Source organism: Phanerochaete carnosa, assembly GCF_000300595.1.
Source record: "Phanerochaete carnosa HHB-10118-sp unplaced genomic scaffold PHACAscaffold_8, whole genome shotgun sequence".
In the NCBI taxonomy this organism is placed as follows: Eukaryota; Fungi; Basidiomycota; class Agaricomycetes; order Polyporales; family Phanerochaetaceae; genus Phanerochaete; species Phanerochaete carnosa.
Window position 1 is genome coordinate 1331903 of NW_006767635.1, and position 11800 is coordinate 1343702.

The following is an 11800-nucleotide window of genomic DNA, read 5'->3' on the forward strand; positions in this document are numbered from 1 at the left end:
ATAATCCCTCCGTATATACACAACCACTGTACCTAGCCAGATAGTGTATATACAAATCTTATACTAGGCTACTATTAGCATCCTTCTGAGGTATCATTTTGATGCAAGCACCAGGTGCCAGAATAAATGTAGTGAAAATGGCTGAAAAATGAATATATATTGTAAAATTTATACAATGACACAGACCCCAGAGTAAAATATGGTTAAGTCTTAGTAAAGTTCTATGCTGTATGATGTTTCTGTAACAAAATTACAGCATGGTAACAAAATTGGATGAATGAGCTGCAGTGACAACTACATTCATTACAAAATGAAGAGGTGTATGCCTATATTCTATAGACATCACCAGCAGCTGGAATATCTATAGTGGTATACTGAATGCATCTGCTAGTAAAAATTATTCTGTACAGCAAATTTTGTGTCTCTATTCCTGAGTGCTGTGGAGATATAGATATACATATTTTCTTGGTAAAACAATACCAATGTAACTGTCTCCACAGCTCATTCATCCAATTTTGTTACCATGCTGTAATTTTGTTACAGAAACATCATACAGCATAGAACTTTACTAAGACTTAACCATATTTTACTCTGGGGTCTGTGTCATTGTATAAATTTTACAATATATATTCATTTTTCAGCCATTTTCACTACATTTATTCTGGCACCTGGTGCTTGCATCAAAGTGATACCTCAGAAGGATGCTAATAGTAGCCTAGTATAAGATTTGTATATACACTATCTGGCTAGGTACAGTGGTTGTGTATATACGGAGGGATTATAACACCCCTTTGTAGTGTTGTGCGTTATTTTTGGCGGCCACTGTAGGCTTACACAGGAAGTGAAAAATTAAAAATAGACCGACACCAGCAGGATTCGAACCTGCGCCCTCAAAGAGGAGTTGATGTTCAAACTAATTCGAATCAACCGCCGTAACCACTTGGCTATAGTGCCCCTGCCAAAATGGTCTACATATATTTTATCAAACGCAAAGATCAAATACAGCCGCGGATTAGAGGCAAGTCAACAACCCGGAGATCCTATCCAAAACCGCAGCCTGTGTAGTTGCATCCACATCCGTCTTAGCGTTAGCATCAATGACAGTCACACTAACATGGCATCCAGAACCTTGAACCACAGTTGTCTCGTCCGGGAGGTGATCGGTACCGCAGGTGGTCACGTCCGTGGCGCTAGAGTTCACAACGAGGCGAGTGAAGACGAAGTTGAAGTCGGAGACGGAGGAACAGCCGGATGTCGAAGGGAAGTTGATATTTATCGTCGTATTGACAGGAACGATGGGCTGGGCAGGCGACGCAAGGAGGGCTTCGACAAATGTGACAGTGAGCTGAGAGTAGGCAAGCGCCGCAAGAGTTGCAGTGGAGTCAGGCGAGGTCTCGAGGGTCGTAAATGAGACTTGAGAAGTAGAAGCGCCGGAGAACGCTGTTGAGGGAATGCCTTCTTTCGCGGCCTCGCAGGCTGCTCCACTGAATCTACCAGTCAGAGACATGCGAGATCTCGAGAGCATGGGTCGGTACATACACTGTGCCAGACCCAAGAATAACCTCGCCCAGGTTGTCTATATCATGGCGTCGTCGTAACATATCTCAATTCAAAATGTGTAATACTCACTCCCAACGTTAGGGCCGGAAACAACGAACTCTGGCGGACCACCGAAGAACTGCGGACTAAGAGTCTGGATGCCGAAACGGACAGCATCAACGCTTTAATGTGAAGCAGCATGTCAGCAGTTTCGACTTTTTGGCTTATCTGGACGACCTACGGGAAAGAGTTGACCCAGTTAAGACGAGCTGTAACCGGAGGTTAATCCCGGACCGCAGACGAATGACGAGACAGCCTACGGTCGCTGGTATTGAAACCTTCCGCTGGTGATCCAGTAGGACACGTATCGAATTCGCAAGGCTCGGTCAGTGGGGTAGGTGGAGCCGTGTCTGAGCTGGTACCAGACTCATTCTCTGTGGGCGCAGACAAGATCACCTGTTGGTACAATCAGAGTAGTCCTGGTTGCTGTACGGTGTATCCACTGCGCACGTTAAAGCCAGCCGCCTCCAAAGCATCGTTCTGAGCACGAATCTGAGCAGTAGCCCACCCATCATCGTTGGTGAGGAGGATGTTCTGACATTGCGCAACAACTGCAAGAGAGGCAAGGACGAAGAGAGAGCGGAAGAGCATCTCCACTGGTGTCGCTATCAATATACTGCGGCTCGTCTATGGGACAGGCTCTTAAATATGTCGATAGCCGACTGGTGCGACGCACGTTCATGCACGTTGCATGTGAAGGTCTGGGAGCTGAACGCAAAGGTATTGTACTAGTTTATCAAACAAAGGTACGAACATGTATAGACTGCAAGCGGTGTGACCAATCCTTGCATATCTGGCTCGCGTGTGAGGTAGCTCTTGTAGAAATGACCAATGTGTGGGATGTGGTCGCATAGATCAGGGGCAGAAGGAGGCAAGCAAGGCGAGTTCGATTGAGAACACATGACATCTAAGCTATACATTATGGGAAAACATCAGTAAAGTAGTGTGGCCACATGTAGAAGCGTGCCAAATGTAAGTCTACTCACGGGAGTAAATGCGCCAGCGACGGCCTTCTATTCCTCGCCACCCCCAGCAGCTTCGTCTACGTCCCGCGCGGCTCGCCGTGCACCCTTACCCCGCCTCCAACGCTCGTTCGAGACCTCAACAGCATCAAGCCTCTGCCGTTCTAGAATTGGGACGTAAAGTGCGGTGTCTTTCTGCTGGGCGCCTCCCAGAGGCACGCCAAAGACCACGCCCTTCGGTATGGCAGATCGGTCTGGGCCAGTGGGGAAAAATTCCGGTGGCATATCATGATACTGCGTAGCGGCCTTGAAGAAGTGCTCATGCAATGCGGCGTGAGTGAGGCTACGCTCGTGAACAGCGCGAAGCTGCGTGCACACGTTCTTGGCGAATGACTTCGTGATCTTCGTCGAGCCTTCAGCGTCCTTATAGTCTGTTCGCCACGAGACGTCGCCGCTTGCGAAACCGGTATCCCATAGCACAAGCGGAAGTGCGTCGGCCATCTGATAAATAGGCTTAGTCGTGACCACTGATGGAACCGGTTCGCCAAGACGGTACGAGGGATATGGGTTGTCTGGGTCGGTGTTCAGAAGGGTGGTCATGATCGAAGGTTCCTCGAGGCCTGCACCGATTAGGAAGAGAATGGCCATGATATGCCTGACTTGGTTGTACAAGAATGCCGTGCCAACCAGATCGAAGACATACATTTGCGAAGGACTACCACGATCAGTAATATCAACAGGGTTGATTTCAGCGCGAAGAATGCGGCGTCGAAAAGTCGTAAGCTGCTTCGCGGGATCAAGCTTATGGAGGTTGCGAAAATCATGCTCGCCGACGAGCCTCTCAGCACCGTCGCACATTGCCTTGGTGTTGAGCCCACGAGAAAGGAAGAAGTATTTGTAATGCCGATAACGACAGTTATACCGGGCGGAAAAGTCTTCTGAGACCGGAGACCATGCTAGGACACGGATTGACGGAGGGAGGATATTGTTAAGGCTGGACACGTACTTCAACTCGTCGTTATTGTCCGAGCTCATTCTGATGTTGTTCGCAGGGGGGAGGACGGTGTTGGTCGGAGGCTCGTCCCAGGTACTTAAAGCACCGAAGACATTCTCGAGACCAGTTGACTCATGTTCATCATCGAGGGAGGGAGCTTCCGCTGTGGTACCTTCCCTAACTTCGGACGACGGAGCTTGCGACGAGGATATTATCGATGCAGGGGTTTGAAGACCTCTCAGCGCGCTCCGAATGCGGAAGCTGACCACTTGTCCAGCAGCACTAACCCCACAATCTGTACGACCGCATTTCTCCCAGCCTACGCCTTCCATGCCGCCTGCGGGATCCACTAGACGAGTGTGCAAGAGGGCTCGCCAAAGTACTTCTTCCACCGTAGGCAGCGGAGTTGGGTCCCTTTGAAACTCGAGGCCATTGAAGAAGGTGCCATCGTATGAGAACTTCAGTGCGATTTTTCGAGTGGGGTGCGCGGAGAAGTTGAATGCTTTATTGCCCATTTTCGATGCGGGGGTTGTATGTGGGCCTTTGCCTTTGCTTTGAATGTTCTTCAGCTTCGTCTTCGCTTCCTTGCGTGAACCCTCCAATTCGAGGATGCGAGCGATAAGCTCGTCTTTGGTATATACGTCGTAGTGCTGAGCTTTTGACATAGTCTTTCGCCGCAGAAGGCTGTGGACACCGCGTCTCATACAACCCTAAAGAGCCCGCCTACCTGTCTATGGCGAACACACCCTTTCTGTAGAAGCGAGCACACGTCAGAATGGCTCTATGCAAGGCAGCGAACGTTCGGAAAAAGAAAGTCTGAGCCACTGCTTGTAGCTATCGTACAGCTTCGAGCTGTCGTTCAAGCTTGTTCGCACACCATGTGCACCGCAGTTTCCTATGGCTGCCATACGCTGGCACATTAACCTTCATGGGTACATACATGCGACGGATAGAAGACGGCTCATAGTAGGCAGACCCGAGTTCGTTCGGGTGTATCAAGTAGATGACGGTGAAGACTTGACATCGGGGACATCAATATCTTGGGAGAGTGATCCATATTTGTTGCTTCCTACCGAAAATCTTTATGTGGTGATTTATGCCTATTTTGGATAACGCTAATGCAAATAGCCCGAGCCTAGTTCCTCGCGAAACTCTATTGTAATCGCGGACCACTGACTCGACCCACCGTAGACATCGATTGTATGCGAATATAGCACCTGTCTCGCCGGCCAGTCATCATTCTCGATCTTTGGAGAAACCTCCATCTACCTCGTCTGCGCGCGAGTTGTACTATACGCCTTAGATCCAACATGGCTGCCCCGACAGGTCCTATCGAGCTTGCTCAGGTGCGTTCTCTGCAGCTACAACGCTTACTTTTGACTTATACTTCCACAGACTGGCAAGCGTGACTACTTGAGGTCCCTTGAAGTAAAATACCAGGAGCGATGGGCCAAAGAACGCATTTTCGAGGTCAACGCACCGACTCTTGAGGAGATGAGAGGCATGGCCGCGACCCAAGTCCGCGAGAAGTACCCGAAATGGTTCGGAAACTTCCCCTACCCGTACATGAATGGATCCCTGCATCTTGGACATGCCTTCACCATCTCCAAAATCGAGTTTGCCGCAGGCTTCCAGCGCATGCTTGGCAAGCGCGCTCTGTTCCCCCATGGATTCCACTGCACGGGTATGCCAATCAAGGTATGTATGAGATCGCGTGCTGCTGAGGTTGTCTGACGTTTATTAGGCAGCTGCAGATAAAATCGTCCGCGAAATAGAAATGTTCGGCCCCGACTTCGAAAAGTTCGACGCTCAAGAAGAGGCGGTACACCCACACTCTCATGCCATTCCGACAACAACCGAAGACGATCCCGGCTCAAATCGTGTAGACAAGGCAAAGAAGGGCAAGGTTGCAGCGAAGGCAACTGGTCTGCAGTACCAGTTCCAGATCATGGAGTCCATCGGTGTCCCTCGCTCTGAGATCAAGAAGTTCGCCGACCCATACTACTGGCTCGATTACTTCCCGCCAATCTGCATGGACGATCACGCTGCGTTCGGTTCTCGTATCGACTGGCGCCGCTCGTTCATCACGACTGACAGGAATCCGTATTACGACACCTTTGTCCGCTGGCAAACCAATAAGCTCTACAGCCTGGGAAAGATTAAGTTTGGTGAACGTTACACCATCTACTCACCGAAGGATGGTCAGCCCTGCATGGACCACGACCGTTCTGAGGGTGAAGCGCTTGGTCCTCAAGAGTACACCGGAATCAAGATGGCGGTCGTGCAGTGGAGCGATGCTGCGAAGGCGGAGGTCGAAGGCAAGGTTGGCGGGCGCGGGGTCTTCCTCGTCGCGGCAACTCTCCGCCCAGAAACGATGTACGGCCAAACGAACTGCTTCGTGGGCCCAGCTCTCAAGTACGGTGTGTTCGCCGTCAGTGACAACGAAGCTTTCGTCTGCACGTACCGTGCCGCGCGCAACATGGCCTTCCAAGGCATCTTCGCGACGCGTGGAGAGGTCCACCAGCTTTTGGAGCTCGATGGCTCGAAGCTCATTGGTACTAAGATCCATGCGCCATTTGCTATCAATCCGGAAGTTTATGTTCTGCCCATGGAGACCGTCCTTGCTACTAAAGGTACCGGTGTCGTCACTTCGGTTCCTTCTGACTCGCCCGACGACTACGCAACCCTCATGGATCTCCGCAAGAAAGCCGAGTACTACAAGATCGACGCGTCCTGGGCTGCGATCGACCCGATTCCGGTTATCTCAACACCCACGTATGGCGATATGACCGCCCCCTCCCTTGTCAAGAGCCTGAAGATTAATTCGCCGAAGGATGCAAAGCCCCTCGCTGAGGCTAAGGAGATCGCGTACAAGGAGGGCTTCTACAACGGTACTATGCTCGTTGGAGAGTTTAAGGGCGAGCCTGTCCAGGAGGCAAAGAACAAGGTTCGCGAGAGCATGATCGTACAGAACCTTGCCATCGCCTACGCGGAGCCCGAAGGTCTCGTCATCTCCCGCAGTGCCGATGAGTGTGTCGTCGCTCTGATGGATCAGTGGTACCTGGACTACGGCGAGTCCTCGTGGAAGGTTCAGGCCGAAAAGTGCGTCTTTGCGTGGGTTTACTGATGTCTCTAAATCGCTGACACATGTCATTCAGACTGGTTGCCAGGATGGAGACATACAATGCGGAGACTCGCAATGGATTCGAGAGCGTGCTAAACTGGCTGAATAAATGGGCCTGCGCTCGTACCTACGGCCTCGGCTCCAAGCTTCCTTGGGACCCACAGTTCCTGGTTGAGAGCTTGTCCGACTCTACGATCTATATGGCCTACTACACCGTTGCTCACTTCTTACATAGTAAGTGGCGTAGCGCAATCCAAGCCTGATTGTCTGACACTTGTCTATAGGCTCCATTGACGGAAGCAAGCCCGGTTTACTCCCTATCAAGCCTGAGCAGATGACTGATGAGATTTGGGAGTACATCTTCCGCAAAGGTCCTTGGCCAGTAGACTCCACCATTCCCAAGGAGCATATCGACACCATGAAGCGCGAGTTTGACTACTTCTACCCCTTCGATATCCGGTCGTCTGGCAAAGACTTGATAAACAACCACTTGACCTTCTGCGTATATAACCATGCTGCCTTGTTCCCCGAAGACAAGTGGCCACTGAGCATGCGCACGAACGGCCATTTAATGTTGAATGGCCAGAAGATGTCCAAGAGCAAGGGCAATACGCTTACTATGCGCCAGGGCATCGAGAAGTATGGCGCCGGCGCGATGCGTCTCTCATTGGCCGATGCTGGTGACGGTATTGAAGACGCCAACTTCGACGAAAAGACCGCGAACGCGAACATCTTGCGCCTACACACGCTCATCAGCTGGTGCGAGGAGATGACGCAGAACTTGTCGACGCTGCGTACGGGCGATCGCAACTTTCATGACAGGGTTTTCGAGCACGAGATCAACGAACTCATCAACGTTACGTCCGGTCACTACCAGGCGACAAACTACAAGGATGCCCTTAAGTACGGTTTCTACGAGCTCCAATCCGCACGCGACTGGTACCGCGAAGTGACGGCCGACACCGGCATGCACGCAGATCTTGTACAATATTGGATCAGGATATCAGCCCTCGTCGTCTGCCCAATTGCGCCACACTTCTCAGAGCATATCTGGAGCGAGGTGCTCAAGGAGCCCTCAACAGTACAAAACGCGCTTTGGCCAACGCCGTCGATCGCGCCCGACAAAACAGTGCTCGATGCAGGCGCGTACTTGCAGAGCACGGTCAAGAACCTGCGCGACGCCGAATTGACGATCCTCAAGAAGATAAACAAGGGGAAAGGCGGCCAGAAGCCATTGTACGATCCCAAGAAGGCGAAGAGCGTCCGTATTTTTGTCGCGACGAGCTTCCCCGAGTGGCAGAACACGTGCGTGCAGATCGTCAAGGAGGCGTACGATGCCGAGCGCGTTAAGGTTGACGACGTCAAGGTCCGCACGCTCCTCACTGAGCGCGGTCTCATCAAAGACAAGCGTGCGATGCCGTTCGTCCAGGCCTTCAAGGTACGTCGCACGCGCTTGACTTGTGATACACTCTCACCATCTGTTGCAGAAACGCATGGCAGAGTTCGGCGCTGAGACTGCATTCAACCGGACATTGCCGTTCTCTGAGGTCGAGGTTTTGCGCGAGGTTCTGCTTTATATCAAGAAGTCTCTGAACCTTGTCGATGCTGAGGTGTTCCTGGTCGAGGAGGCGAGGGAGAAGGGCTTCTCACCCTCTATGATTGAGGGTGCAGTGCCGGGCGCACCGGCCTTCGAGTATTATAACGTATAATTACTCCTCTAGATGGCCATAAAATAGATAAAATACTTCACTGTGTCTTAACATCTCCTACGAGCATGTGCTCACGCGGGATTGTCGAGATCCCTGCATGCGGAGGTTATGGTGAAGCGCCCTTTTCTAGACTTCCATGCTCTTCCATGTCGATAACTACTGTAGCATCAACCGTATCCATCCTTCTCCTGTACAAGACCGCACGTCTGCAGCCGGCAAGTCTACAAACGTGGATTTTGCATCAGGTAACGTACCCCTCAGAGATTATATACCATATGTTGAAACGCGCAGTGTCAGTGCGCGACCCTCTCACGCGGTGATGAGACTCGGTGAGACTCCCGCTTATGTAGCCCTATATAATGCGAGTAATATATAGGTATCCTACGTAAGACCGTGAATATAACTCGTCCTCTGTCTACAACCCCCACTCCGAACGTGCCCCTACTCATCACAGCCCACAGGTGAGTGGCTTGCCCTGCAAGTTGTGTCGTGCCCAACGCGACACCATATGGTGCGAACGACATGTAATTTGTTTTAGGCTCAGTTCGCGCGAATGGGTGGCATCTCGTCAAGTTTACTAGTGTTTTTGGGTGTGTTAGTGGGCGTGATGGCTCAGCAAGACGTCCTCCAGGCTTCCCGTGTATTAGATGTACGTCTTGTTCTGCTTTATTCCCGCACGTAGACTCTGCGAGTTAGCACCCAGACGCCGTGTTGCTATACGACGCCTGACGATGGTCCGCCTCATATCACATGTCTTCCTCCTACTAACTGCTGTCTTGCCGCGCAGAAGATTCTCGTCGCGAACGATGACGGCTGGGCAGTCGCGCAGATTCGTGCAGAGTACGACGCGTTGAAGGCTGCTGGGTATAATGTATGTTCCATTTATGTAGCAGTCATTACGTTGCGAAACTTACTGATACTGGACATGTCACAGGTAATTCTCTCTGCGCCTGCTGAGAACCAGTCTGGTCGTGGAGCGTTGCAAGTATCTGCTACGCCACGAACCGAACCCTGCGAGTTCGACTCTTGTCCAGCCAATTCGGGGCCTACAGGGTTCAATGCGAGTGATCGTGAGTCGAACATTAGACTCGAAGCCTGACATGTCGATGCTGACGCTCTACAGCTCGTTTGAACTGGATCAATGCGTTCCCGTATGTGCTATCCTAGCAGGACTCCTCGTACTCGACTGACCTCGCCCCAGTGCCGATGCAGCCCAGTTTGGCATCGAAGTCGTGGCGCCACGGTTCTTCGGTGGACCACCAGACCTCGTTGTCAGCGGTCCAAACGTCGGATCCAACATCGGATTGCAAGTGTTCTTTTCTGGCACAGTGTGAGTCTGTCTGTTGCCGCATAATTCAACATGGACACTTAGTACGAACACGACCTGCAGCGGCGCCGCAGGCAAAGCCGTACATCTCGGCGTGCCCGCTATCGCCTTCTCCAGCGTGGACGGTAGTACAGCACAGGAAGCATGGACGGTGCCCACATCGCCCACTGTGCTGAGTGCCGAGACATACGCCACGCTGACGACGAAACTGCTTGCGGTGCTGTTCAGTCAGCCTCCTGCGTCTCCACCGTTGCTGCCTGCTGGAATCGTGCTCAACGTGAACTTCCCCGCGACGTCGGACACTTGCACAGCGGATACCATGCAATGGGTCTTGACTCGAGTATTCTCCGTATTCTTCGAATCGCCGGACGTTGTGACTTGTAAAAACGGTGGTAGATTGCCGAAGGAGGGTGATGTAGTCGCTGCAGGATGTTTGGCCAGTGTTAGCGTGATTGACGCAACAACGAAATTGGATGCAAGCAGTGGCATACAGGCGGACGTACTGCAGAGACTCGATGGCCTCGGTTTTGTGTGCTTCCCTAATTAGTAGTAGATGGTTAATAAAGTCTGCATGCAGATATTAGACCTTACATGCCAAGAAAGATTCATGGACGAGGTAGATGAGATCAAGAGTGCTACAAAATGAGTCCACACCCGTATACAAATATGCGCGCAGTGTACCATCATGCCGCAAACCGCTCGAATCTCTGGCAAAGTATGCTGAGGTAATCGTTTCACTTTGCGTAATCCATCTGCACTGTGCAACACGGCGCCATCCACCACAAACCTAGTGCCAAGTGCGTACCAGCTAGCAAAGACGATGTTGGCTTGAACCTCACGGAAGTGAGAATCTGGAGCGAATACCATATACGACAATAACCCTCGAAAAGGCTTTATAGTGTGTCCTAAGATGAGATGAGATCTTATAATAACGATAATCCGAAAGGTACACTTCAAATTATTGGTATTATAAGGAGCGAACAGTTAGTCGACCAGTCGGCGCACCCTAGCATCGCAGGCCTAATGCGTATCCACTGCTCAGTCACAGAGGACACCGAGTACAGGAGGCAGTATGTATGTAGCGAAGTCGACTGGCAGCTAGCGATCGCTATAGAATGGATCACGTATTGCACAGGTTTTTGCTTGACGTACCAGCATTGCGAGCTTGGACCATGCGATCAAGTTCGGCGCGAGAAGTCCGAACGCACTCCGGATCCGTGGCTTGCTACAGAGTCGACTTCGACGTCCTCGACTCGCCTAGTCCCTTTCAAGAATCTTTGACAGCATCTTATGCTGCATGTGTATGGCCCATATGGCGACTATGGCCCTATGACGGGCTTATAAGCCACGGGGTCGACTCAGGGAAGCTCTATCAAATCCAGCCTCGCGCACAAGTAATCGCTGTCCCCTATATCCAGACGCCACGATATCTTGGAAGCTTCACAGGGCAAGTATGTACGACAATTCCCCAAAGACAGCGCAAAGCTCAAGGGTCGTCGACAGCCGCTCTAGGCAATTTGGAATTTCGCCAACGAAAATGGAGATGAATGGGCTGTTACACCTGTCCTTGGGGGCTGTTGGGAAGGCGGTACCGGTGTTTGCGGTCCTAGAAACATCTCCAACGACGATGAGTTCTATCGGGAGAAAATAGGGAGATCAGCGGTTGACATGAAGGGGCCGGAATGTGCCCGCAGAGGCCCGTGCGTGGAGGCAATACCACGTGACTTGAGCGTCTTTTACGTAAGCCGTTGACGGGAGGGGGTTTCTCACCAGCCAGCAAAAGCCGCGCCCAACAGCCGTTGCCCTCTCAGTGCGAGCCCACTGCCAGCCAAAGCCTTGTCTCTGCCAGAGTACCCGTGCTGCACTTCTCCATTTCTCGTCTCTCCACCGCTCGTCCCTTTACTCCTACCAGTTCGTATATTCGTTAAAGGTGTGTACGACCTTTCTACCCGTAATAGGGGCGTCGTCGCCGTCTCCGCCGTCGTCGACCAGTGCGCCCCACACAGTGTTGGGCGCGTGCGGGGCAGACGCGCCTAGACGCGTCGGTCAGTGGTCGTGTCGGACGCGTTCCCCACTTTGTCTCTC

At 51.8% G+C, this 11800-nt stretch overlaps 4 protein-coding genes and 1 non-coding gene across 5 annotated transcripts; 2 read left to right on the forward strand and 3 right to left on the reverse strand.

Annotated features, from left to right (window-relative positions):
* Window positions 1-861: 861 nt before the first annotated feature.
* PHACADRAFT_t124 lies at window positions 862-954 on the reverse strand. Its single transcript has one exon. It is a non-coding gene; the product is annotated as a tRNA-Ser (tRNA).
* A 58-nt stretch (window positions 955-1012) lies between these two features.
* PHACADRAFT_149424 (uncharacterized protein) lies at window positions 1013-2239 on the reverse strand (the record flags this gene model as incomplete). The annotated part of the gene is made up of 6 exons (XM_007398890.1): window positions 2050-2239; window positions 1860-1995; window positions 1781-1808; window positions 1630-1721; window positions 1540-1576; window positions 1013-1484 (listed from the first exon to the last, which is right to left on the reverse strand). The coding sequence occupies exons 1-6, from the start codon at window positions 2188-2190 to the stop codon at window positions 1013-1015; spliced, it is 906 nt and encodes a 301-aa protein (XP_007398952.1). The 5' UTR covers window positions 2191-2239.
* A 141-nt stretch (window positions 2240-2380) lies between these two features.
* Window positions 2381-4573, reverse strand: PHACADRAFT_211852 (uncharacterized protein). Its single transcript, XM_007398891.1, has 2 exons — window positions 2586-4573; window positions 2381-2511 (listed from the first exon to the last, which is right to left on the reverse strand). The coding sequence occupies exon 1, from the start codon at window positions 4257-4259 to the stop codon at window positions 2613-2615; it is 1647 nt and encodes a 548-aa protein (XP_007398953.1). The 5' UTR covers window positions 4260-4573; the 3' UTR covers window positions 2381-2511; window positions 2586-2612.
* Window positions 4574-4780: 207 nt separating this feature from the next.
* On the forward strand, window positions 4781-8515 carry PHACADRAFT_261160 (uncharacterized protein). Its single transcript, XM_007398892.1, has 6 exons — window positions 4781-4901; window positions 4951-5253; window positions 5300-6657; window positions 6714-6913; window positions 6964-8117; window positions 8167-8515. Exons 1-6 carry the CDS (start codon window positions 4866-4868, stop codon window positions 8386-8388), a joined length of 3273 nt encoding a protein of 1090 aa, XP_007398954.1. The 5' UTR covers window positions 4781-4865; the 3' UTR covers window positions 8389-8515.
* A 426-nt stretch (window positions 8516-8941) lies between these two features.
* On the forward strand, window positions 8942-10294 carry PHACADRAFT_176642 (uncharacterized protein; the record flags this gene model as incomplete). Its single annotated transcript, XM_007398893.1, has 6 exons — window positions 8942-9037; window positions 9176-9259; window positions 9323-9458; window positions 9512-9539; window positions 9590-9718; window positions 9779-10294. The coding sequence occupies 6 exons, from the start codon at window positions 8942-8944 to the stop codon at window positions 10260-10262; spliced, it is 957 nt and encodes a 318-aa protein (XP_007398955.1). The 3' UTR covers window positions 10263-10294.
* Between the last annotated feature and the right edge of the window lie 1506 nt (window positions 10295-11800).